A 27,643-nucleotide genomic window follows, 5' to 3' on the forward strand; every position below is an offset into this window, starting at 1 on the left:
GGCTACTGGGGAAAGACTTTAGTTTTGTTTGTTTTAGTTGTAATCAGACTAGAAACTCTAAAAATATGATGCCCACCTACAAAACGAACACACCCGAAACATCCACACCATAGAGTAATACAATCCTTATTTGCGCATACTTCACTTCTCCAAATGCTTTCATGAAATTCCCAGACATATTTTTATATATTTTGTTCAGTTCTGGTGGAAGAAAAAATACCTATGTTTTAAATAGTTGGAGAAATTATAACTATAAGAAACAAACTGTTTCAATAAGTATCTTCCCCTGCCATTACACTGTTTATTTTCCTGTATGTCGGTGGATTAAATAATTAAAAGGAGGAAATTAAAGAGAATATAAGAAATAGAAAATCTTGTCACATCTTCGAAGTATATGTCAGTTGTGATGCGATTCACAGTGTTTTGCTGAGTCAGGACAGGGTACATTATTTCTGCTGTAATGTCACTGACATGTTTTATATTTGTTCTTGTTAAAGATCAGCTGACTGTTTGGAAATAAGATTGCAATGATGTATGAATGCCCCCAAGTGGTCAGATGCTTGTAAACTAAATTAACCAGGAAGTAAGTCATGCCTTTACTTTTACATTCAGCATCAAGCATCCAGCATGCTGAGGTGAGCGAACCAACTGGACAGTGCAGCGGGCTATTATTAGGTCATTGGAGCAATATATGAGTCACATTTCCGTTGATACGCTAATGTGGGAGCAAATGTGTGGTGTACATAAAGTATCTGGTATGCTGTCCTCATGCAGCATAACTTTGCATCATGTCCCAAAAATCTGCAGCAGTCTGGCCTAACTGGTGATCAAATTGTTTATATCACGGTCTCGAATGTGCGAGTAATGTAAAACAGGAGTGTTATTTTGCTATCGCACCTTTCTTTCTAAACACTGAATCAAAAGGCAGATATGCCAAAAGTGTGACAGGGCTATTAGTTCAGGATAATTAAAAGACTGGGAGGACAGAATAGGCAGCCTCCTACCAGAGGATGCTCTAATTGTAGCTCCTCTCCACACCAACCAGAGTACAATACCAAAGAACGCAAGATAACATAGGCTGGTGGAGATAAACACAATTGAGCTCTTGTAATCACCAGTGATAAGACGAGATTAGGGGGGAAATTACAAGCTTGGGGACAGACATTATCAGATAAAAACATTCCTTCACAGATCATCGCAAAATGTGAGATTGCAGCCGTTTCTCAATTGCGGTTGTGGGATAAAAAGACAAAAGTTTGATTTTTGGGTCAAATTTGGGGAATTTCCGGTGTTTTTCCAACACTATATCCCCTTATTCAGTTGTTCCATGGTGACTGACATGCACCACGATAAGTGTAAAATGACCCCATTGTGTGGGTTGCAGGGTATTTTTCTTGTCATGACATACCACCACTCATCCCCTTACACAGACAGCCGCCTCAGGTATTTCTGTTCACCTCCACCTCATGTCCCCATTTATTGTGTCTACGCACCTAAGGGGAGACTAATGGTGCCCGAAGGAAGAGCTGCTTTTCCCAGACTCCTGTTTCAAATGTGCCATTTGTGACAGCTCAATCAGCAGATGAAAGGTGAGACTCGGGGAAACTTAACTTTTTGGCCTGAAGTCACAATCTGTTTCATTTGTCCTTCGGCGAGATTACTGTTCATTTCTCAGGGGAGCTGCAGAGGAGGGTGAGGAGATCACGAGTGCAGGCCAAGGGCTTTGTGGTGCATAGAATGAAGCTTAATCATCAAAGAAAATCACTCATATTACTCTAAATCCCTTTATTTAAGGAGCACTATCGTCCAATCGACTCGATAGAGTGCAGAGAAAAAATGCAGAACTAAGAACCTCTGCATCAAGCAAAAACCATTGCAGTAAGAAAACAGAACAGAACGACCAGATGTTCCTCTCCTTTCATCAAGGAACCCTGTGTTTAGAAGTAAACAGCTAAAGATTTGAACCCTAAGTGTTGTGTGTTCATAAAAATATCTATTATGGCTGTTTCCTTTCTGCCGCTCCGCCTGAGCATTCCCACGAGAGAGAGAGAGTTTCCCATGGTCCCGGCCCCCCCGTATTCGACAGGCTAATACCCTCTGAATCTGACACAGTTCCAACACGCAGGGACAGGTGCCTTCAAAACCTGGCAAAGCCCCAGAGATCAGGGCGCCCCCGCCCCTCCTCTGTGGGCTGCAAATGCAGAAAAACGGGAAAATTACATGGTTTTACAAAACCAAGGAAACCAAAACAGACACACACATACACACACTGAGCTGCAGCAGTATTGAAACCATGAATAAGTACATTTCTAGTTTACATCTTAGAGCTGAAATGCGACATAAGTACAGTGAAAACAATCCCAGCTGTTATGTTGCAGACCGGACTGCACAAAGGGTCAGGACCAAAATGGCTTCATCAAAATCTAAAACACCGAGGATTAAAGGAGGGGAGGGTGAAACGGAAAACAAGCCAAATAACATTTCCCCCCCCTGCGGCCCAGATCCATGAGTTGCATTCCAGTGGATGTGATACTGAATCTAAATCAGATACGAAAGCTTCCCTGGATGATAAACTATGTCTATGTCTTGCTTGTCAACATGGAAACAGGTAACACAAAACTGCTATAAAGGTCTCACATTTCTTGACCCCAGTTAGACATCATATTCCGCATACACTGCCTTACTGGAGTACTTTTAGATTTTTGGTTTTCTTGGGATTTTCTGTGATAAGCCAGAACAAGGTAGCGATATTGCAACGTCTGCCCCTTCCACTTTTTAAAATGGCATAAGCTCGGTCAGATTTTAGATAGAGAGCATCTGAGAGCAGCATCAAACCCTGCCACAAATTTACAATTGAAGTTTAAGCTGGATTTTGACTAGGCCATCCTAATACATAACAGTTAATCTGGAAGGTGAAGCTCTGCGCCAGTCTCAAGTCCTCCGCAGCCTCTAACTTTCATGTTGAAGCATTCTGCTGCCATCACCATGCTTCATAGTGTGCATGGTGTGTTCAGTGTGATGTTTACTTTCAGTTCTTTGCCACACATAGAGATTTGAATGTGCACCAAAACGTTACATTTTGGACTCATCTGGCCAGAACACCATTCACATGCTTTCAAGAATCCTCTATATGCTAGTGGCCAAGTAGCTAATTGGTCTTCCTCTGGCTTTCCTTTTGCCACTCTTCCACCAATGTCTGATTGACGGAGTGTATAGTCCAATAGTCTTAGCATAACATATTTTCCCACTTGAGCTGTGGATCTCTGCAGCTCCTCCAGAGTTACCATGGGACTCTAGGCTGCTTGTCGATACAAGGCATGTGTTGCTAGGTTTGCAGCTGCCCCTCACTCCCAGTGTGTGCTCAGCGATAAAAGATGACAACTTTATCAGAAGAATCATATTAAGCTTCGTGGGCCAAGGTTGTGTGCACAAACAAGGCATTTCCCTTTGTTTTCAAGTGCTTACAGCGTACAGACATTAGGCATAAATATATAAACTTTAGAGGAAATAAAATAAGGATAAAAGGGACATTATATAGGTTTACATGTGATTTTATCCAGAAAAACGCATTATTTGTGATAATAATGTGACAAAATGTTGAATCTGTTTAAATACCTTTCCAAGGGATTGTATGTGAGCCTTGAGTTTGATTTCTTTAATCATCTGGAAGGCAGCCATCGTGTGGCAGTCTCTGTTCTGATAATTGCTTTAAATACAGATCAGTCCAACGACCAGAGCTCCTGGCACAGTGAGCTCATTATTTAATGCTGAATAGCAGTTAACTGGGAAGGTGTAACACATTTATAAGAATTCCCTCATAGGAAAACGGCTGAACTCCTCACTTCTTGTTCTCTGCGGTCACCCTGGGAACTTTTGCGCACCTTAAGAACGCTGCTGGTCTGTTTAAAACTATCAATAAAACAGGAAAAAAATAAAAACAAGCAGTCCTGGACTACAGCATTCTGTTAACGTTTTGCACGCCTGTGGGTAATCAGGTCAGGTGTCTAATCATGTGTGACACCAACAGCAGAGGAGCGCTAACAAACCGAGCGCAAAGCTGCAGTGCGCCGTTCATTGTGGGACAAATATGACATCTTTGACAACCGCTAACGGGTACGAAACGTGAGCATGCACTCATCACACGCCTAAATGCCGTCTGATCTTCTCATTACACCGTTGAAGCGTGTCAGATCAGAAGGCATCACAGACCACAGACAGTTTTGTGACCCTTTTGTGTGCGAGGGGCCATGTGAAACTTTTTCCCTGGTGAGGACTTTCTCCACTCCTAGGAGAGACTTTTGATGAAACGGAGCATGCCGGCGGTTTGATAGAAACAAGGCAACCTAATGGCACTCTGAGTGCAGCACACCGTAGATCAGCTCAGGGTCGGGAGATTTACAGCAATACCCCGAGGCTCGGCATCAAGCAGCTGAAACGAGTCCAACTTCTCATGTCAAACAAAGGCGACATCTTGTATAAACTAGTCTGTATTTAACATCACCTACCGGGTGTCTTCTAGGACGTCAATTTTAATGCTGCAGAACAAGATGATTTGTAATGTACTCGTCAATCTACGAAGAAAAAGTCTGTTTTGGCAGCCCTGGTTGTTTCATGGAACAAACCTAAGAGCTTTGTTTATTCTTATGAGGAAGTGATCCTAGATTTTCTTAGCAATGTGCTCCAGATAGTTGTGTCTTTGGGAATTATGTTATCGACTCCTATGACATAATTGTAAAATGTTGTTGTTGTTTTTTCTTTGGGTTGTTTTGTTTCATCCAAGAGGTCTCTCTTGAAAATGAAATCTTGGATCTCAATGAGAATGGCTGTATAAATAAAGGTTAAATAAAAAGATAAAGAAATAAAAGTTGCTCTGCAGTGTTTTGAACCCTGAGTAGCCTCCTGCTCCATGCTGCAGAGAAACACCCACAGAATGATGCGGTCACTACCGTGCTTGACTGCTGGCACTCAGAGCAGCAGCACATGTCCAAAATGAATCCGCAGCGCAATATCCCTGTGCCCATTATCAATATAGCAAAGAACTGTATTCAGTATTTATTAGCTAACTATCTGCATGCCATGCTTTACATGACACTTTTATAGCAGATGATGCTCGTTGTTTAGAGCAGCAGAAAATGTCCTTAAGGAGAGTTTACTCAAACTAAGTTGTTTCACTGCAGCAACAGCAGCTGCACCCAGATACAAGTTTTTCAACAAAACCACGTTGTGATGATGTAAATACTCTCCCCCCTATTATCTCCATAGCCTACGATCAGAGGTCTATGTTTGAACCTAACACAAAGCAGGAAGCCATGACAGTCGGGTATTTCTTTGTTTACCACTAGTCATTTTTTCCCTTGCAACCTTTAACAGCGTTAACAGACGTAAGATTTTCCCGGCATCGCGTGTTGATAAAGCCGACGCCGATGTAAAAATTGCTCTGTCTCGATAAGGAGCTCCTAATAGCATCCAAAGTGACAACGTCTTTCAGGGTCGCCGGTGTGGCCAGAACTTCCGTCTATTCGAAACTGGCCTCGCTCATGCCAAGTCAGATTTGGGGCGGGCCTCAAAAGCTACGCGCTCCGTCCAGAAAAGACAATTTATACATTTTTTAGAAAAGCCTACCCCAGATAACAAAGAAACACATCATGAAAGTGAAGAAAAGAAACTGGTAGACTGTGACACAATAATAAACAAAAAAAAAATACATTATGAAATGATCCCTTGCAGATTAAGTATCGTTCTCTTTTGGAAATACTAAGCAGGTATCGCATGAAAACATTAAAAAGCGCAACAATTTTCAATTTTTTTTTAAATTTAAAAACATTGGAGCTCTAGATCATTTTGGACCAGTTATAGGTTATAGAAGCCACTGTGCTCTATCTACCTTAAGAAACCCTAAGGGGCAGGTTGCAGACCCCTGCTCTGCTCAGTCAGGCTGAGTCACCAAATCTATTCTGTATGCTCACTGTAAGTTCTTGCGATCGCTGCCATGCTCCACATCTGTCCCTTTGCAGGATCCTTCCTGTCCCTGATTTCCCCTGCTTAATAATAACACATCTATGAACCGTGAAACCCTACACTGCAGACACCCCCCTGGTGCCATTCCTGATCATGTCCTCCTCACTTAAGAGATAAGCAGAGTTTAGTGAGTCTGAGGAAACCATGAACACAGAAAAAAAGAAAGTGGGACGGCAAAAGAAAATTGGAACGGATCTGAAACCTTTAAAGTGTGTTATAGAGGTGTTACTGCTCAAGGATTAGTATCGGGAGGTTCAAAGTGAATGATATAAGGCACAGGCCTATCATGTTGCAGTCAGGTGGGTGACAGTCACTATGTCCTCTGCTGCAGCAGCAGCAGCAGTGCAGTATTCCTGCAAAACCACTGCATCAATTTACCGGCATTAACTCATCATAAAACAACCTTAAAAGTTTCTCAACAAGCTGAAATATGTGTACTTTTATGCAGATGTAAACTATGTCCAGTCTTTGTGAGAGATACATAGTCATTTGCTCAATTCTTGCTGCAGATTGCGTTTTAATTGCATTGCATTGTTCTGACATTTCACCCACAAACCCTGACTCACGCTCCGACGAAAACCAGCCAATGGGACGCATGCTACTGCCTTTAATTCACCTTGTCCATAATGACCTGCAGATGGAAACTAGTTGTTGCATTTACCTGTTCTCTCCTTTTGCATTTGAGGGTGGAGGGTGCAGGATTGTCTGGTTGTCCTCCATGTCCACCACACATTTTGTATTCAGCTCAATCTCTGCAGAAAGACAAGGGTAGTGGTTTTTTTGTTTGTTTGTTTTTTTGTGCGTGTGCGTGTGTGGGAAAATAAGAAAATGCGCTGGGGTGTGAAAAAGTAAGAGGATCGGAGCTGCTTTCGCCGTGTTGAAAGTAAGCTCGAGCATGACTTCATGGTTATAACTCAGGGGAATTGTGGGAGAAGCAAAAGTTTCTGATCAAGAGAGAAAGGGAGAGCAGATCGCGAGCGGAAACCGTCGCTTTGAACACTTACCCCTGCGGTTCATGGGCCGGACTCTCACAGCAACTTTTACCTTTGTATCCGACATTTTCGTCCACTTTTTTTTGTGCGTGCGTGCGTGCGTGCGTGCGCGCGTTTGTTTCTTTACTCCCACCCTGTCTGGTCTGTCTGTGCGCTGAGCTATAAATGTATAGTCCGTAAATCCCCCGACAAGCAGCCCCGGATTTCTGCCAGACTAAAAACGCTTCGCCAGACGCTAGTCACCCAAAAATAAAACATAAAATTACAGAATCCCCTACGGAGTCCGGCTTTTCAGGGAAATGGATCCGTATAAGTTCATTGTTCTTCCTTTAAATCCATCCGAGTCCTCTCCTTGTGCGGATCGAGCCCTCTGCTCCAGCCCCAGACAGCATCCCTACCGCCATCTTCCACCGGGAGCACGACTGCGCTCCTCTGGCAGGCCTGGAGAGGCTGTGCCAAAGGAGGGGAAGGATTTACGCACCGCGCCGCTCCTCAACGGGGAGGAGAAAAGCAACGGAGGAGGAATATGGTGAACTGCATCATGACAAGTGATTTACACGCAACGAAGATAAGCGCCACGATGAGCCCGAACGGGGTATGAAATAAGGCCTACTTTAATAAACAGATTAAATAGTGAGGCACAAAAAATAAACACTGAATGTATAAATACATCGAGTTTTTAAAATCTTTATCAGATGACTTCGAGACAAAAATAAGCTTATTATCAGAAGTGGCTACATTTCCATTTTTAGTGTTCCCCTGTGAATTTTTTTTTTTCTCCAGTTAAAAGTAATAATTGGTCTTTCTGTGGATATTTGGGACTTTCTCACCAAAAGCCAACAAAGACAAAATAAAAATAAGTGATTATTAGATTTGTACTTTGCTTGTTTTTTTTTTTCTGTTTACAATCAGTAAAAGCAGAAATGCACATTGGCTTTTTTATTTTTTATTTTTTTATTTTTTTTGCTCTTGTAATTTAAAATGATGCTCCCGTGAAGTCAATCCCGATGCCCATATATGGTAGGGGGTGATTAAGCACAAACAACAAAAGCCAAAATTTTATAATTTTCTCTTCGTCCAGACTCATCAAAAGTTTATATATGCGTTTATTTTAAATATTCGCGTATTTAAATGGGTATTTACATTTCTTTTTGGGTCAAACGTGGTATCACACCTTCGAGGTGTTCTGAAGAAACAGCGCCTCCTACAGACAGGATGGCTGCAAAATTGGCTGAAATCTAAAAAGTCGCTAAATTTGGGCCATGACGTTTGTTCACGGTTTGTTGTTGTTGTTGTTTTTTTTTTTTTTTTCAGGTTCAATCTTTTTTTCAAATCTTCTTCTTTTTTCAAACAAACTTTATAGCCCCAATTTAGCTCCATGAATAAAATGCTGATTTTATTTCATGTTTTTTTTATTTTTATAAGATTTTTTTTTTTAATCAAACCAAATTTAGATTTCTACTCATGTGGATATGACCTGAAGATTTGTATTTTTCAGTTTATTACTTTGCATTTTAAAATAAAACTCCCAAACCAGCTTTGTTTCTTCTTATTGTTTCTAATTACTGCTTTATTATGAAAATATATAATTAACAAACCATACAGACCCTATTCAGTGCACATTAAAATATGGGAGTCTTTTCTTTAGAAGAACTTCTATAACTAAGGCTATTAATAATACATGGCTACAAACACAGATCACTACAATGATTATGTGCCAAAATAAATGGCATGTGGCTTAAATCAGTTACTGGACTGTAATAAAAGTCAAACTAATTTTGAAAAAACTGGATCGGTGCATCTCTAATTTATTCTCCTGTGCTTTGTTGTTGGATCAACCTGCCACCCCGTCATGTCTTGAAGGTTTTGCTTTTTTGCAGCTTTCCCCCTCTGTGCCAGCTCGTGTCCGACTCCGATCAGGGTTGTTTTGCTGTTTTCTCTTGTCATTGCCGTCAGATTACCACTTTTACATGACCATCCCTGCCTCCTGTCTCTGTTCGGTTCCTTCACAAAAACAGATCACTAAATCATTGGCTGATGTGGGTTTGAAACAGCTACTGTTCAGACAGCAGTGCTGCAGAGCTAACGGTGCCTTGTATATAAACAATACAAGGAGAGAATTTGTTTAAGCTGTCTGTTCTGCAATCCTTTATTGTAACAGTGCTGCCGCTAACAACTATTGTCTTGTGATCTCTAATAGTATAATCTCAAAACATGTTCAGTGTTCCTACCTGGGGTTTGTGTAAAATAATTGGTAGTTGGAAATCCCTGGTCAGAATGGTCTACTAAGCACCTGTTTAACTGAAATTACAATTAAGCATAAGTAAAAACTTAGACTTCGGAGGTTTTGTGTCAAACGCGACTTTAAAATCCAACATGCTGCAGTAACAAAGTTTTTATTTGCACTTCTAACAGTTTGTGGCTCAGCAACATCAGGCTCACTTTGGAAGTTGACTGGCAAAAAAAAAAAAAAAATGGTTTGAAGAAAGCGAGATGTCTCCCGATGGCATCTCCAGAAACCTTTCGTAGGGGTGGCCAGATGGGGCCATTTAAAAGCTTGGGGTGGCACACTGAAACTAAAAGCCATAATTTCAGGATTTTTTTCTACTGTTGTAGTAACGCTGCCTGTAGAAAACTAATTTAAAGACGTAAGTAAATGCCTACTAATATCTTTTGGTTTATTGTTTGATTTTTAATGTTACTAATGATCTAATATGCATAGACCAATAACAGTACAGTTAACAATTTGAACTGAACAACAATTCCTTGTTATTGTGTAATTATATTAGGAATTAGGTGTACATTTATTAATTTACTGGAAAAACAAAACAATTACTGGATACAAATAAAAGCGTGATAGAAGGTCAAGTACAGCGGCTGCCTTGCTGGCTGTGCACAATCGGATTAAATGCTAAACTGATCCTACTACAATTTACACTGGCTAGTGGGGTGACCAGTGTGGTGGCCAAGAAATGGCATGGGGAGGGGGGCATGGCCACCCCTGGCCACCCCCTGGTGACGCCACTGATGTCTCCCGTCATGGGAGGCCATGTTGATTACTGAGTTGCTTGTGACTCAAACTGCATCACTGGATAAAGTACAGGTTAGTTTGCTTAGTTTATTAGTCGCACACTGCAAACATCTGAGCCAGAGTGGCTTGAAGACAACATTGAAAGACAGCCTTTAAGGAAGCTGTCCTGTTTGCAGTTTGCCACAAGTATTGTAGGAGTGAAGATGTGGAGGACAACTAACACTAAACATCACCCTGAACAATACCATGCCCACCATCAGTGCTGCGGGGAAATTGTTTACTCATAGAATATGGTCTGAGTTGATGGAAAGATAAATGGAGGAAATATTGGAAGAAAAGCTTTGAGAGGCTGTAAAAGACTTGAGACTGGAGCAAAGGTTAATCGTCAGCAGGACAATGTACTTAAACAAAGTGGTTTCTTAGCTGTTAACAGTAAGAGGAAACTTTACAAACCAACAAATCACGACTTAAAATGAGCAGATCTTAGTGCAATATCATGAAAGCGCCTTAATAAGACAAATTATTACTACAACCTCAATTTTTTGTACAATTTATTTAAGTGAAAATCCAAATTTTTTCCAATCTGGACAAATTTCAAAGACCCAGATGGATTTATTCTTAAGTTCATCGTTAAAAATATTAAGCAGAGACAATAAAAACATATCCACAGGTTATTACTTTAGTATTTCCTCCACTCTATACCCTTTGGGTTTCTTGTAACGTGACGGACATGACGCATCAAGCATCAGGCTTGGTAGAATAAATCTTCACCGTATGGTCGCCACCGTCCACAGTGATGATCGTGTTGTTCAGTAACACCAGCCCGGCAGGTCGGATGAGATGGTCTCCCACAAGAGGAGTCAGGACCGGATGGTTCTGAGGGTTTCCTAAGCTACAAATCAACCCCTGATCGGCGTCAGACACGACCACATCTCCATCGCTGCTGAACGCCACATCTGATACGGTCAACCTGAAGGACGACTGCAGGCTGAGGCTGAAAGCGTCCACCTGGTAAAGCAGGTGGAAGTCTTTTGTGAACACCTTCAGTGTTCTGGTTTGGTGCTTTGGATGCTCTACGACCGCCGTGTTTCCGGTCTTCCGACAGTGAGCCACGGCTTTGGGACTCTGCAGGTTGGTTCTGACTGCCTGATTCTCTGTGATAACACCGTGACCAAAGTCCACTTTTATTCTGAACAGTGCGCCACCCTGGACGTCGGAAACCAGGATGTGCCCACCACTGTCTGTGTCCACGCCCCAAGGAAGTTGGAAGCAACCTTTGACCGTCACGACGTGCGTCCCCCTGGAAGTGAAAACCTTCACAGCTTTGTCACCTGCGTCCGTCACAACGATGAAACCAGTGGGGCTCACCGCCACATCCACTGGGTAACAGATGTCCCCGTTGCCCGCTCCTCTCTCCCCAAAACTGTGCAGCTTCCTTCCTTGTTGGTTGAAGACCGCCACTCTCTTCTGCCCATCGTGCACCACCACGACTCCCTCAGTAGGCCCCAAAACGGCTACACCAGTGGGGTTGGTGAGAGTCCCCCAGCCCCCAAATGCGGCGAGAAGATGCAGAGCCGTTTCTGAGATTAATCCTCCTTTAGCCCTGCAAGGGGGAGCGGAGGAGGAGGGTTTCTGGGACAAAAGGAGGTCTTGCAGGTCACTGAGAACCTGGCAATGGGAGATGTTGTCAACGCTGCACAGCTGTCGACAGAACGGGCACTCCAGCTTCCTCAGCAGAGGGTGGGACAGACCTGCGATGCATTCCAGACAGAGTACATGACCACAGGAAAGGTTCTGCGGTCTGCGCTCCCTCTGCTGCGAGGTAAACGTCTCGAAGCAGACTTTACACTCCAGTAAGTTGATCTGGATCTCTCTCAGGGTCGCCTCAGGACTCAGGCAGCCAGGACTCTGGTCCATGATGGCGTCCTGGCAGTCTGGCACTGAGGGCGTTCAGATAGGTGGTGCGGGCTGGATAAGGTTCACAAAAGCAAAGCGAAAACCGGGGAATTTCAGGCGACGAGATGAAGGAGGACGAAGAGAACAGAATGGGCTGGAGAAGCTGTGTGTTTACATGTCCTGCTGTGCTTTGAGGCCTCAGCCATCACGTGACACCCTCAATCTGAGGCTCTCTGCTGCCCCCTTTTGGAAATAATCTCAAACAAACCCAAGGAGAGCTTGCAATGGACAGCATACTACGCAATGTTTCACACAGCGATGACAGAATTTACTGTAATTAGAATAATTAGAATATATTGAGGCCTTTTATGTTCATTAGGTAAACTTTGTACATTACTGTTATTTATAATCAGCATTAGCTAAATCAACGGCACATTAAATTAAGCATATTTTGCCACATTAAAACTGCAAACTTTAATGTTTTATTGGGGTGGCATTGCATGGACCAAAACAAAGTAATGCATAACTCAGTCTGATGGAAAAGCATACATGCTTTTTTAAAAGCTCTTTAGAAATAATGATGTCCATAAATGAAATCCCAGTGCAGTGGAAAGCTATTAGCGATGCACTTTACAAATCAAGCCTTTATGCAAGAGAGGCTTGCTAGTCCTCCAGTTTATAGTTTGGCACTGACCACACGGAAGGCACAGCAGACACGTGGAAGATGATGCTCTGGTCAGAAAAAAACAAAATGGATTTATTTTATCTTTTATGCAAAATTGTACATGTTGCAAATATTATTATTCATCCCCCTGAACACTCTCACTGTGAATGAAAGTGGAGGCATCATCATTATGGGGGGATGCTTTCCATCAGCAGGAGCAGAAAAGCTGCAGAGAGTTGACAGAAAGATGGATGAAGCTGATGCAGGCCAGTGCTAGGAGTGAACTTATTAAAGGCTTAAGACTGTGGTGGAGGCTCCCCTTCCAGCAGGACATCCGAAAACATACATAGCTAAAACAGAATGCTTCAGATCAAAGCCTAATGTTTTACAACCTACCAAATACAATAGAACATTTGTTTTCTGATGCAATTTTGCAAAACTGGTAGAAGCAGATCCCAAAAGGACTTGCAGATGGAGTTTTCAAAGGGTCGTATTTTTTTTTTTTTATTGTTAAGTGTCTCAGAGCATCTGAACACTAATGGACAGTTCAAATTATTACTATGCACATTTATGCACTCCATTTGTATTCTTTTAACTAAATAATATGGTTATGTGACAAAATGTGCAAAAGGTCAATGGTAGGAAATATATCACCAAGACCTTGTAAATACCAGTGTGGGTCAGCATTGGGAGGCTATTTCTGTCTGACTTTCAAGATGTGCAGCCTTAGTGAAATCTGACTCCAGAGGGGGGGCAGAGCTGTAGCCAGCCAAGGCGGGAGCACTTACCTGCTGCAGCGGCGTCCTTCATAACACTATTCAAGATCCACTATTTAGTTATTAATATATGAAATCCACATTAAAGTGGACAGTAACATGTCCCCAACACTCCACTAAAAAACTATGAAGGAGGATTGTTAAAGAAATTACTCGTGGATTGAAATTTAAAGAGGAACTGTAAAACATTTTAATATGTTGACTTTTTTTCTCTCACAGTGAAACCAACAGCAAAGGTCATCTTCAACAGTATTTTTTTTTTTTGGCAAAAAGAAATGTAAATCCAGAGACATTGTATCATTTACAAAGCCTAATGTTGCCCCGACGACTGCTTCACCGAGGCCAGCATTTAGATTGTCGAGGATACGAGAGATATCTCGGTGCTGAGATGATACTGACGGAACGAAATGACAACGAAGCTCCAACGAAGCACTCGAGGTGAGAATATTCAACGGGAGAGAGAGCTTAGATTTAGTCTAAATACAGACCCAGAAGCGTTAGAAATAATAATCCCATGCAAACAGGCACAAGGCGTGAATTAACACATTACAATGACAGTAAAAGACAATACTTGTGATCAGGTTTAGATCATATAAAGACTTTTTCCTACAGTTGTAACATTTTCCTATCAAAACACTTGATTTGACAGTCATGCAGAGGAAATAAATGGAACAAGAAGGTCGAGAGTGAAAGAAACCCACCTGCACGAGTCTGAATAATCGCCCTCCTTAAATCGGTACATTAAAACATAGCAAAATAATAAAAAAATAATAATAATAAAGATAGCAGCCACAGGCGGAGAGGGAAACTAAAGTCACTCTGGATCACAATAGTTCACATAATACTTGAACATTATGAAATGTACAGTATCTTTCAAGGAAAACCTCCTGCAAAGTGCTTTAACTGTGTGCTTCATTACAAATTAAACCTCAGTTGAACGAGCTAACAAGCTAAAGCTGTCTGGCATATAGAAATTCTGCCCACATTCAAGTTAAAAAAAAAACAACAACAGGACAACACGCACATTTAGGATGTAAATAGATCGTCAGTGAAGGACGTGTGTGTGTATATATATATGTATATATATATATGTAAAAAAACATACAAGCTCCAAATAAAGTGATGAATCTCTAAAATGGCTTTTAACATTGAAATGCTTTGAACCAACTTACTGGCGTTCAGTCAAATTTACATCAGCCTTCGGTGATATTGTGTCAGAGGATACAGGTAATTTAAAAGCTACAATGAACATGCAGTCACAGCTATAGTCGTTTCTCTTCTCTTCTACACCCACAGCCTGTCTCGCTCTCATTCACACACAAAGGAGCCTTCGATTAGTGGTTTAGGAGCCTCTCCGGCACGCGCTCCAACGAGCCTCTCTGTAGTCTGAGCCGCTCCGCTTTCATTAGAACGCTGCGATAACCTGTTCGTCCTCTTCTTCTCCTCTGCTGTCTGCGCTCCCTCTCTGTCCAGAAAGCGGAGGCGGTGGGGGGGTGGTGGGGGGGCGGTGGGGTTGTGGATATTGTGTTACACCAGGAAGCGTCTCCATCTTTGCTTTCTCGTCACACTTGCCTCCGCGGACGGAGTTTGAATGCCTACTGCCTGTCCATGCCGTTCAAGGGTTTGGGTTTCCCTCTTCGTCTAATCGTGGGGCTCTCGCCGTTTGCGTCCATGTCGTCTGAAACATGAAGTTCAAACATTATGAAAGGAATTCAAACAAATATGTAAAATGTGCATAATTACACTTCCTACACTTTTCTTATAAAGTTTGTAAAACATTCAGGGTACCTGACTGCAAAATAATCAAACTTTTAAACAGCTTTAGTGGGTGTAATTATCTGTATGATCCAAAAGTCATCAAACAACACAGCCTAGCTTTTGATTTTAAAAAAAAGGTACAGGAACATTTTAACCCCTGCTTTGGCATCTGGAGTAAAGCAGATCAGCACTTTTTAAAAATCTGACACTTGGAGTAAACAGAAACTAGAGCATCCTTCAGTACACAAAGATAAAGCACAGTTGGTGAACCTTGGTACCTTTATTATCATGTTGGCAAAAATAAATAAATAAATAAATAAATAATAATTCTGGCAGTTTTAGTGCTTTGTTTGATATTTGAACAAGACCCTGGTCCAGAATCAGCTCAGCCGAAATTTATACTTGTCTAGAGTCTAAGAACGTGATGAAATTGACCTTCATCCTGATATTTAAATTAGCGTGCATTTACAAAAGGAAATACTAATAAGTAAAAATGTTAACAGTCAAGCTGTTATTTAATAAATCAAACTAAGTGATTTAAAAATTAAATACAAACACACCTACAGTTTATGAGCTTTATTACCATTTTGTCCTTTAGAGAACAGAGATAAAATGGGAAAAAAACACTGTAATACTGTAAAATACCCCCCCCCCAAATACTCAATTTTATCATCTTCATATTTATCCAGACCTAGAAACTGATAAAAGCAGGTTCCCTAACTTTCCAGGACTGGGAATGAACCCTGGGTGAAACACTAGGGGTCAGTGCTCTACAGAGAAACACACAGTAGAGACTTTGTACCTTTAAATTCCCCAGACATGTGGTCAGGAGACTCGGTGTAATTACTGTCCTCACACTCAGAGAGGCTCTGTGGGAGAGCAGACAGAAGACACATGATGGCACACATTCCTGTAACAGAGCCAGCATCACATCCAACAGCGCATAACTGACTCTGTACAACGTTTCCAGTAGGCAAACTAATGAGAATGCTTTACAAAATAAAAACAATTATGTACTCACAATAAGAGCTCAGCTACCACCATATTGAAAATCTAAGAAGTTATAACATATGGCTCCTGGCCACTACGACCCACAGAGGGAGTGGGGTTGAGTTGGCTTTATTTAGATAAAAACATTAAACTATGTCTTTTTTTTAGGAGTAAATTTGATCACATTTTAGAGAACTTTAACACTGACATAAGAGCTTTTGAAGCTATAACTTTTATGAAACTGCTACCACATGTGAATGATGAAGTGCCGTGCATTACAACAGAGAGCTACAGCCAATCATTTTCAGCAGAGAAGTGATTGTTCTGCTTGCAAGAGACCTCATTTTAAAACAGTAATATATTAAATGGTAGCGTGTCTGTTCTTTGGCAACGCAGAATAGGGACGAGTCAAGCTCTCGCTTTACCCAAAGATTCATGGCAATTTGCACAAATCCAGCCATGTCTTCCTCTTTAGCTCAACATGTATATGTACCATTTAGCTTTTTTTGTATGTTGTACTTAAAATGTACTTATAAGCCCGTCAGATTCCTTGTTCTACGAAGCAACTTAGCGATTAAAGCAACACGGATGTAATTTAAGATTGCAAATAACTGAAAGGGTGGATTTCTTCTCACCCCCCAAAACCATTTCTCTGTCTGGTTTTTTGCCCCAGGAAATGAAAGATTGTTGTCTTGGCTTCAGAGGGAGGAACAAACCCGGCCAGAGTAACATACGGACTGATTAGCTGTCAAAAAGTGAGACTTTCAGCTGCTTCCATTCACCGCTCACCCCTTTTACACAAATCCTAAATAGATTGCCGATATAAAGTATTCTGGTGACACTTGTGTTGCTGGTCCAGCCCTTTATGCAAGTAGAGAAATAACCCTAGAGAGATTTCTATCAAAAGTTTTGTTGAGTTATTTCTGCTCACAAGCGGTAATAAACTACTGTAATAAATCACAGAGACCAGGCTTGCCAAAGAGCGCTTTTATATCCCTGGATATGATGCTGGTTTATATCCTCAAACGTCCTCCTCTGCTACAGACAAATTGTCATAAATCGTCAGATTATGAGCATATTTTCAAAATGTATTATTCTCACATTTATCTTGTTTGGCCATTGTGTTATACACTGATGCCTGAGTTCGGTGTTCCTTACCCAACACCATCATTCTGCAGCAGTTTTTGGGTCGGTGCTGGATTTCTTTAGTTTATGCTTTTTTATTTCAGACGTGGAAACGATTATCTTGAGGCACAAGCTACCCAGGTTTCTTATCATGTAGAGATTGACATGGCATCACTTAAGTTACCAGTAATATTACTGAAATTAACCAAAATATGAAGCCAGAGACTATATGTAAAAGTGTTATGTAAAAATATATCGCTTCCCACATTAAGCTAATCTTTAGTAAACATTTAAGGTGGTTTCGGATACTTCTGAATGGCCTTTTATCTTAAAAAGGAGCAAAGGTTACATGATTTCTGTTATAACTAAGCCAATCCCTAGTTTAAACCTACGTGTCGCCGTCTCACCGCGCAACACACCCTGCTTCTAAGAACAAGATAAAAAAAAAAAAACTTTCCTGAAAGCTGAAACAATAAACACACCTTTCCCCTTGGACCGTATGTTTCTGCATACCACACCATCCCATACAGACACAGGAATGTAATGAAGGCCTGGAAACAGATCAAGCGTAAACAGAGGAGGTTAAATAATTAAGCCATAATCAATTCTATTTTTTTTTTTTTTAAAAAGCATGAAAATGTGTTTTCTGGGGATGTTTAAAATACATATTATACCAGCAACCAAAGTGGTTGTGCTGAAATATATAGAAATCCTGATCTTACCAAACACAGCAGCCAGAGAACCACATAGAGGATCTGGGTTTTTGAGAACAAGTCCTGTCCAAATTTGATACACGCCAAGGCCTCCAGAAAGGCTATCGCCCTGCAAACAGCAAGAGGGAAAAAACCTTCAGCCAATACGGATATGAAAAGTTTACAGAGCCACGTTAAAATGTGAGATCAATAAAGCCTATCTTATCTTATCTTAAAATGCCAAATGTTACACCCTGAATCTGACCACTATGAGCTAAAGCTCATCAATCGAAGGAGAGAAAAACAACAACCCACTCAGAACAGTAATTAATGCAAAATTGTACATAAAATATATACATTTGGCATTTGAGATGGAAAAACCTTTGTTGTCTGTAAATATGCTCTATTCAGAACTCCCCAAGTTTTAGCTTCCCCTGGTTCAAATTCTGTAGTAATACATTTATTAAGCACCTTTTGCTATCCGATCATTAATCTGTCAACAGATTAATGAATTAGCAAAATAATCACTAGTTGCAGCATTAAATGTAGTTTTTTTCCCCACTCTGTGGTCACCTGGAGAATATTTTAGACAAGAGGTACGTTTTATAATCTGATACGTTAGGAGAAATTTAAAAAATATCCTGTGAAGACGTAATACGCTGACAGAAGATGTTAGACCTCTGTGTTTGAAAAAAATAAACTAAAAAAATTTAAACGGATGGACACACTTATGGAACCGGCTTATTTCACTTTTTAAATACTATTTTTAATCAATTTCTTGCTGTGCTTCATGATTTATCTCTGCCTCCGCTGGTTTCCCCCCATTATCCAATTGTCATCTGACTAAATTTACATTTTATGCCACCAACACCAAGGCTGCATTCTTTACTCACCCAAACACCCAGCACTGCGTCCCCACTCTCTTGCACTGCGTGTCTGTGAGGTACGCGTAATACTGCCTGAAGCAAAACACGGAGCACAATGCGAGCATTAACACAAACCGGCAACAATTCGCCTGCCCCAGAAGGAACGGGTCCCCGACGACGTACCGTACTGTCGGAGCGGTGATGATCCCGACAAACAAGATCCGGCACCAGCTGAGAGCGTGGCTCGCGGGAAAGACGAAAATGTGTTTGAGGAAGAATGTGTTCAGCTCCGTTAGCTGTGAGGAAAACACAAACAGAACAGAAGAAAAATTAAGCGCATTACATTAAAGGCCATTTAAACCCTTTTTTTTACCTTTTAGACCTGAAAAAAAAAGAAAAAAAAAAAAAAAAAAAAAAAAAAGGTCTGAGCTATCTGTTACATGTCGTTGATGAAGAGCGATCCGAGAATCGCTGTAGACACAAAGATGGCGCTCAGTTGGCTCCACAGAAGGTGTAAAAATGTAAGAAATGTCTTTATTTAAAGGTGGAAGGGCTCGGATCACTGGATAATAGCTTTTCTTCTGCCTGAAGCCATAATTTTCTGATAAAAGGCATTCCTATTGTAACCAAAATGAATCATTTTATGCTCCAAACAAAGGAGGCCACATCCAGACTTTGACATTTGAATCTGCTGGGAGGAAGAAAAAAAAATACAATCAAACTGCTCCTCATTTTCCTGGAAATACACAGGGTTAGAAGATCAGACTGAGGGAACGTCTTCATGTCCTCAGCGGTGGTGTGAATACCAAACCAGCAGTGTTATGCTTTTATTATACAGACATGAGATTTCAAAATGTTGATCCAAGGTGGAACATTAAAGGGTAAACATTTATTTATACTTGCATTGCAGGATAGTTGAAGACTTAAATAACTGTGTGTGATATTCTAGAACCTCTGAATTATACACAGCACCTTTCAAAATGATTGGCCTCCCTGGTAAAGTTGGCGACTACAGCCTTAAATTAGCCGGTTGTTAGGAGACCTGGCGAACTCCAGATGCCACTTTAGAGATTTTATTTCTTCAGCTCCCTTAATATTATCCCCAGCGCGCAGGGTAGAAAAAATAAACTTTGGTCCTTATATAGTCCTGTTTGTCACAGATACAGAACTTTTAAGCTTTTTATTTCTGACAAGGCGTGAGCTGGTTAGCAATACCTCGCTTTCCTAAGGTTTCACACAGTTAGGGATTTTCCACCTTACACCTCCAACATTTTGAAGTCCTTTAGATGAAAGGGTGGAGAAAAGTTGGTCTGCAGTGAGTTTTAGCAAGGTGTATAATGCATAAAGAACGGTAATGGTGCCTCTTCCCCCACCTGTTGCTGCCCACTGCTGGATAGCTGGGTGAAACAGACTTACCGCACAAAACAAATACACTAATTTAACAGACCAGTTTTTAAAGTTGGAAAAAACATGAACAATATCTCAGAGTCAAAAGAAAAGCAAATAAGTTTTCATAGATGACCGTTATACCTCTGGGAATCAGTAGGTGCTAATATTTAGGTAGTAGTCATCAGAAAAACACAGACGTTGGAACTATTTAGTCCGTACTACAACAAGGAGAACGTTAGTTTTGAGGTACTACTGAGTAGACAGATTTTCATTTCCCGTCCTACAGAAAAAAAGGATCTTGCTCTCACATGAAAACTGCTGACATCAATGCAGAACAAGCATGGGAGTGGAAAATGACATCCGATAGGCGTTCCAGATCCAGATCTGGGAAACGGTTGTAATGCAACTCCTCCTATAGGGGCTGATGTCTCTCCAACTGCTTCACAGATCAGGAAAGTTGCCTCTGGCACTAAAGCTCTCGGGCAGATTGAATTTTATCCTCCAAAAAAAATTTAGAAAACTAATCTGGTGGGAAGAATAAAACAAACGGATAATCCACGCCAGCTGCTGAAGATGGAGAACCCAGTCTGCATCTTTTGAAGTGATTTTTTTCCACACCCTGAATAGTTTTCAAAGGATCAATAAGCACAACTTCATTATTTTAGATAGAAAGAACTAAAACAATATTTTGTGAAGAATTAAAGGTGTGTTTTTAGATGGACTATGGTATGCCGTCACACACCATCTCTCTGTGCTGTTCTCCAGTCTCTTGTTTACATAGCCGGGCCGGCGGTGTGTGAACGTACGTGTATGTGAACAGCTGCCACTCTGGGCTTAGCCCCCCCCCTTTAAAATGCTACCGTTGTGTTCACCCGCAGACGATCAGGACCCATTATTACCACACACACAAAAAAACAACGGTCTTAGGTAAATAGGTTGTCAGAACAGGAAAGAGACAAGACAAGTATTAACATTGGCCTCCCGTTTCTAAGGTGGAGAGCATTTAGAGAGCAGAAGCAGCTCCAGTTTGACTCGGAGCTAGCTTCTTTTCTCTGGACAGGTGAGTAATAGCAGGAAGTCAAATGTTTGTTCTTGTTGGTGTTACAGTCTTGTTAGAGTTGTGTTGCTGTGCTGAGTTGATTTAATTTAATGCTACAATTGCGGCATGTGGGTTAATAGTTGGAGTTTCTGTTATGTGAGGCGAGTAGCAGTCGGTAGCGCAGCTAACGCGGTTAGCATTGTTGTAAGCTGCCCACTGTGATCCTCGCGTACATTCAGGGCATTCCTTTGTTGAAAAAAAAAACCCATAACATTTAAACAGATAACAGGTCTGGTGCTTAGATTATGGAGGTAGAGGTGTAGCTTGACACGCGTCTTGTTTTGGTCTACAGACAGTGCTAAACAGCGCGCCTAGTGGTGAAATTTCGCTTATCGCTCCTTTAATCATATTTAATCACAAACTAATTTGACATTTTATGCTTCAACTGGTTCAGTTATGAAGGGAAAGCCATTGTTTTGTCTAACAAAACAAAAAATAGAAACACCTTTTAGCCTTGACTGTTTACTCATGTTCTCCCTCCATTGTTTTCTCCTTACCACAAACTGCTCCCCGGTACTCGAGACCGTCTCAGCCTTATAGGATTAGCCGTCAATGTGTCGACAACAGGACACCTGTGCATTATATGGATCTGTGTGGCTTAGGATTTCGGCAACAGACAAGCAACAGCTCGGCGGGTCTTAGCACACAAAGCGCGCTGGATCATCCCCGAAGAGTCAGCACTTAAGCCGGCGCTGAGATGCCAAAACAGGATTTGCCCGGTGACCCACCTGCCAGATGATCATGAACAAGTAGACTCCCATCACTCGCTGCAGGGAGGACTTTGGATCGAGCCAGCGCACGTAAGTCCAGCTCGCGGGAGTGAACTGCAGCACAGCTCGCTTGATCTTCCCTGTGGTGGTGTGGATGTCCCTGATTAAGTAGGATAGAAGCGGGATTACAAAGACTTACTCACAGATTTATAACAAATAATATCACTAATGCCTTCAACAAAGTCAAACAGAATTAAGGTTACTGCAGAAATCAGTCGGCTTCGCTCTTTGATTAATTTCTGGGATTATCTTTTAAAATAACTTCCTTGTCATCTCTGTAATAACTTTATACAAGGGATTAGATTGTATCCAAATGCCACAAAACCGCATAAAGCAACTAAATACATAACATTTACAACGACAATTAAATTGATTTTATCATTCTAGAATTTTTTATTTTTTATTTATCAAAAAAGAGGTCATTTCTGAACTAGATTTTACAAATTTGAATTTAAATTAACTTGACATACAAATAAGATTACATTGTATTTCTCAGTTATTAATGTTACATTTTTTGAAAGGAAACATATTGTAACTCCACGAATGCATCGAGAAATAACTGGTGCCTGCAATCGGATGATTTCCCTGTCCAACTGAAAAATCTAATCTTTTTTTGACCAGTAAATGCACCATGGAAGTGCTTCCGGGTCACAGTAACAACAATCTTTGGTGTGGAAGTTATTATGGCAGAAAATAGACTTGTGTTAGTTATTTTCAGTATCAGTGAGGTATTTAAAAATAAAGTCAGAAGAAACACAACAAGGTCAGAAGCTATTTAAAAGTAAATAGACCTGTCTGCAGTTCTATTAGGCTGCAGGAGAGCGAGACTTTCAGCTGATAACAGAAAGGCTGGATGGCGGAAAACTAATCAGTTTTATCCGTTTGAGTTTTCAACCTCTGTCTGGTGAGGGAACGTGCTGGATTTGAAAACAATGGCGGCCTTTTTGGAAATCCCACAGTTCATTTCAGTAATGCTAACCTGAACAACAGCTAATATCGTATGCTTACTAAAAATCTTTTTTTTAGGATCACCCCTCTTGAAAACATGGCGTGACCTTGTCTCTGCGTCTGACATAAAGAATGACTGCTAATCTTTCCTATTACAGTTTTACAGAGAAATCAGAATCAGCAACAATCGGTAACGGGAAGTCAAAGCTCTATGACGAAACGCTGATCGTTGCGTCTTTCATCGAACACAATGGCCAGTAAATTTCAGGGTGTAAGTTCCTACTTAATACTGGCCCAGTGGTAGGTCCTCATCTCCAAGAAGCGACAGACGGTCATGCCCAGCCAGATTCCACCTCCGTTACACAGCAGGATGTCCAGAATCACTTGGTCCCACCAGCACTCCGCAAAGTTGGGCAACAGATGCATGAAGAAAAGCTGTTAAAAATTAAAAAAAAAACAGAACAGACCATGCATGTAAAACATGCATTTAATATCAAATGCAAAACTAATGACAGGGGCTAAATCTGATTGTTGTTCTGTTACATAAACACATTACATCACAAGCTTTCGGGACTTAAACAGGCGGGCGGGCGGGCAGGCGGCCAGGAGGCTGAGGGAATGTTTGAGCCGTGATTGTTTTGAGTGTTTGTCTACCTCAGTAAGCTCCCAGGTAATACTGATGGTCCAGCAGAGGCCATAGCTCCGAATGAGCAGGGCCTTCATACCCCAGCCCCAGAAATGGCTGAAGGCAAAGATGTCAAAATGGCTCAGGATTCTCTCCCAGGTGATGACGTGGCAGTTCACGGCATACTCCTGCAGGTGGTAGCACAGAGAGCCCCGTTACGACAACCCGCACCCACAGTGGGCTCAGCAGGTAAATAAACAGGGAGCATCATCTTCTCAGGAAGCCACCGTCACAAACCATGATGTCTGCCTCTCTCTTGGCGTAGCGCAGGTTGGGATCCAGCCAGTACATGAGCTGCTTCACCTGCTGCCAGTTGAGGAAGATGATGAAGACCAGGAACAGAAAGTAGAGCACGCTCAGACCTTTAAAGCAGAAAAACGCAACATTAGGCGGGGGGAAAGGTCTACAAATAAATATGCATACTCGCTCTCAGATACTTTCGGGGAAATACTCACCAAACACTATTCGCCATATTGCTGGATGTGGCCTGGTGAAGGGACCTAAAACCAGATTTATTAAGACAACGTGTCAAAAGGATGGGAGCAGATCTCTGATTAGGCCAATATTTACTGCTTAGCTGATAATATCTAAGTTCCCTGGATACTGGTAGCAGAGGCATGGGATTTAAAGGGGAGCCAAAGCTGTGCACCAACAATAGACACCTACGATGACCCCACACCGACGTAGGCTGTTCATGCCTGTGTTCAAATTTAGCTCCGACACCCCGCTCTGTTCATTCCTCCCACATGGAGGCCCTTTTTCTACTTCCTTTACAGTGTAGAAACGCAGTTCTAAAACTCGATCAGAGCTAAGTAAACATATAAAGATCTATAGTACTGATTCAAGTTGCACTTTAAACCACTACAGTCACTATGGCAGAAAGAGCAGTCACAGCGAATACATTCTATGTTTATGATTTGGCAAAGAGATACAACCCAAGTCACCTAATGTTGCCCTTCACATATTTTTATCCAAATCTTGTATAGTTACTATATTACAATCAATCACCTAATCTTCAGTAGGTCTTCAATTTACAACCAACAGCAACTTTGAGATGTCAAGGCGAGACTTGTAAAGAGCTACTGTGCTATCTAGGGCAAAAATGTCAGGAAAAAAACTTTAAACTTCCAACACCAGCTTCCAACATATGTATTGGAAGCTGGTTTTAGTTTAAACAATTCGCCACAATTTTTTTGTGTCTTTAATTTGGATCATACAACGCTGGGGTCACCTTTGCTTCCCTGCATGCAGGAATGTGGTTTCAGCTGCCAAGGGGGAAAAACTAGGTAGGATACACGGTACTGCGATCAGGTACCATCCCAACACATCTCCAGTTGTTAGGATCCAATAACAAAATAAGGGATGCACCGAAAAATAAGCAGGTAACTAACTAGAAACTAAAAATCCACCAAGAGAATGGGGGTGTGTGAGTTACCAGAACACAAATTCATACCGAAAAAATGCAATTCTGCACAGCATTGTCGAAATATCAAAACAACTCCAAAGTGATTTTAACATTAATTATTTTTTTCAAATTTCAGTAGTCTTATTCAAAAATCCCTAAATAGCAACATTTACCATTTTAGTAGCTGTTATTGCTGCATAGTCTATCTATGCATTGCTATACCCGCTTAACTTTTTATTAACTGAAAAAAAAAAAAAAAAAAAAAATCAAATCTCCTGTCTCCTGACCACTTTTGAAGCCAATTTTTTTATTTTCTTTCTCTTGATTAAAGCGTACGGGTAACAAACCCTGATTTTTGTGTCTCCTGTTAGAGAGTATTTAAAAGTAACACTAACCATGTTAATCCATCATTAAGATGTGTAAGACTGTTTAAAAATGTGAACTCTGTAATCATCATCAGTTTTAAAAACCAGATTAAAAATCTTGTTAATCGTTTTCATAGACGCAGGTTCACGTTGCCTCTGGTACCGCTATAAATAATGAACCAATTGATCAATAGAAGCTGTTTTCTACGCACAATAAATTAGTCAATGTTTTAACAGTCTGAAGCAATAGGGCTAATTAGAGTTTATTTACACTCAGATATTAAGTTGGACACCATTATTATTCATTTTCAATTAATCTCTTGGAAAAAAAAATTTGGATACCTTGGGATAAATTTAACTTGTAGCCTGTGACCTTGAAGATTGACCTAAGTTTATAGAAAAACGAATCATCTTATTTTACTATGAACATTAGATTGCAATACAACCAAAAAGCACACAAAATATTTTTTTGTTATTTTAAGTCCTCAAAGAAGTCAGGACTGGCTAAAATTGGTACAGGTGACCAGAAATCGGCCACAAAATATCAGATCGGTGCATCTCATGTAATCACCCAGCCCTCATCAAAGCCACAACAATCACCATGCTGGCACTTCTTGCTTTTACTTTAATGGCAAAATTCTACAGCATGATTTACAGCATGATATTGTAAATATGATTTTTTTTTTTTTTGCTTTACTGTAAAAAAAGAAATGCATTATTTGCTACATGTTGTGTACTACTCACCATTGGGAAAGGCCAAAACACTGATGACCAGGAAGAAGGAGATGACCAGAATGAGCCCCACCCAGACATTACTGTCAGGATTCCCATCATCTCTGCAGACAGGATGAAACACAGATTTACCACCGAGCAGCTAATAACTCTGAACTATGACATCCGGCCCATCCCGTTATGCAACTCCGATCTCTAATGGCTTTACTGTGGATGTGCGACCGTGCCCCCTTACAGATAATAACAAAATCTATCAATTATGCCAGAGACCAGGTAGCTAAGAATGCAATGTCACCACTCGTTTTTCTAGTAGTTACAACGCTGGCGCTAAAAACAACAGATGACCTCTAACTTGTAGCTCGGTTTTAATCAGCACGAAGACTAAAATGTTCGTCGCTGCTACTAACACCGAGAAAAGCCCGTTCGCTGCGCTTCCTCCGGCTCCGAGCATCACTGATGCTAAGCTAGGCTAAGCTAGGCTAGGCTAACGGCTAGCAGCGGACTCCTCACCTCGCAAACGCGAAGTACATCAAGCTGAGCACCGTGCATGTCAGCAGCGTTATCGTGTGCGGCTTGTAGAAAAAGTCGATGGTGATATCCTCGACCTGCTGCTCGTTAATCATTCGGAAATGCATCCTGTAGTTGACATCATCCTTGCTCAATGTGTGCGACCCGCTGTACACGGACGCCATGGCGGGCAGGACGCAGCGGGGCAGCGGAGCGGCAGGGGCGACATGAGGGGAGAAAAAAAAGGGGTTCCCACCCCGGCCGTCCAGATCAGAGACGAGGAAGCAGCTAAAATAATTAGATGCCGTTACATAACGAGCTGGCTGGCAGTGTGTGCAAGCGGAAAGCGACGGAGTGAATAGATGGGAGAGAGAGTGCTCCCGGGAAACGGTTCTTGTTTGGGTTTTGATTGGTTTGCTGCTTTGGTGATGCCAACGCGGAAGAGTTTTGCTCGGTCATGTGCGGAATGATCGCAGCGAGCCGAGCGGGGATGGGAAGTTGGGTTCCTAACTGTGATCTAGTTCATTTGACTCGGCTCATCAGTAAGAACCGGTTCGTTTTGCCCCCAGCCATGGATCTGGATGAATATTCTTTAAACTAATTTCCTTATCGCATCGTGTCGGTGCTCCCGGACATTAACTCTTCAATGGCCCTTAAACAGCTTTGTTTTTCTTAAATGTACTGTTGTTTCATCTATTACTTATTTTTAATTACTTTATTATGACGATGTTGTCTTTTTTTCATTGCATGTATTGGTCCGGGAACCAATTCGGTTTAGTTGTTATGCTGGCAGCAGTGACAAATAAACGTTTTATCTTAATTAGTTAAAAAAGTTAAACGCAACAAAAACTGTTTATTTCCACTCTTTATTATTGGTATTATGAATTCAAAAAACGTTTTTAAAACAAACAAACAACTTGCTTGAAGCTGAAGAT

The 27,643-nt window shown here is 41.2% G+C and overlaps 3 protein-coding genes across 6 annotated transcripts in view; all 3 read right to left on the bottom strand.

Annotated features, from left to right (window-relative positions):
• The window catches only part of kif13a (kinesin family member 13A), a 51,433-nt gene extending 43,867 nt beyond the window's left edge, over positions 1–7,566 (bottom strand). Inside the window, exons 1-2 of one of the 4 annotated variants that reach the window (XM_021316399.2) lie at positions 7,023–7,566; positions 6,680–6,770 (exon numbers count right to left, since the gene is read on the bottom strand). In XM_021316399.2, the coding sequence (XP_021172074.2) occupies positions 6,680–6,770; positions 7,023–7,077 (146 nt within the window). In that variant the 5' untranslated portion in view covers positions 7,078–7,566. The remainder of the gene's footprint in view (positions 1–6,679; positions 6,771–7,022) is intronic. The other 3 variants (XM_021316400.2, XM_012862647.3, XM_021316401.2) reach the window with 3 other exon arrangements.
• Positions 7,567–10,419: 2,853 nt separating this feature from the next.
• LOC105926294 (E3 ubiquitin-protein ligase NHLRC1) lies at positions 10,420–12,214 on the bottom strand. The gene has a single exon (XM_012862549.3). It carries the CDS (start codon positions 11,956–11,958, stop codon positions 10,780–10,782), a length of 1,179 nt encoding a protein of 392 aa, XP_012718003.2. The 5' UTR covers positions 11,959–12,214; the 3' UTR covers positions 10,420–10,779.
• A 1,329-nt stretch (positions 12,215–13,543) lies between these two features.
• ptdss1a (phosphatidylserine synthase 1a) lies at positions 13,544–27,143 on the bottom strand. The gene is made up of 13 exons (XM_036133065.1): positions 26,712–27,143; positions 26,214–26,305; positions 24,155–24,199; positions 23,937–24,061; positions 23,669–23,827; positions 23,298–23,449; positions 22,025–22,166; positions 18,992–19,104; positions 18,836–18,901; positions 17,973–18,072; positions 17,733–17,801; positions 15,938–16,004; positions 13,544–15,055 (listed from the first exon to the last, which is right to left on the bottom strand). Exons 1-13 carry the CDS (start codon positions 26,891–26,893, stop codon positions 14,973–14,975), a joined length of 1,395 nt encoding a protein of 464 aa, XP_035988958.1. The 5' UTR covers positions 26,894–27,143; the 3' UTR covers positions 13,544–14,972.
• Between the last annotated feature and the right edge of the window lie 500 nt (positions 27,144–27,643).

This window comes from Fundulus heteroclitus, chromosome 3 (assembly GCF_011125445.2).
Source record: "Fundulus heteroclitus isolate FHET01 chromosome 3, MU-UCD_Fhet_4.1, whole genome shotgun sequence".
In the NCBI taxonomy this organism is placed as follows: domain Eukaryota; kingdom Metazoa; phylum Chordata; class Actinopteri; order Cyprinodontiformes; family Fundulidae; genus Fundulus; species Fundulus heteroclitus.

Bases quoted from the DNA above. Each gene is read 5' to 3' on its own strand.
- LOC105926294 (XM_012862549.3), bottom strand. From the start codon at position 11,958: ATGGACCAGAGTCCTGGCTGCCTGAGTCCTGAGGCGACCCTGAGAGAG.
- ptdss1a (XM_036133065.1), bottom strand. From the start codon at position 26,893: ATGGCGTCCGTGTACAGCGGGTCGCACACATTGAGCAAGGATGATGTC. The intron at 24,062-24,154 runs GTGAGTATTTCC...TCTGCTTTAAAG, and splicing joins AATATGGCGAATAGTGTTTG to GTCTGAGCGTGCTCTACTTT. The intron at 22,167-23,297 runs GTAGGAACTTAC...CTACTTAATCAG, and splicing joins TACCACTGGGCCAGTATTAA to GGACATCCACACCACCACAG.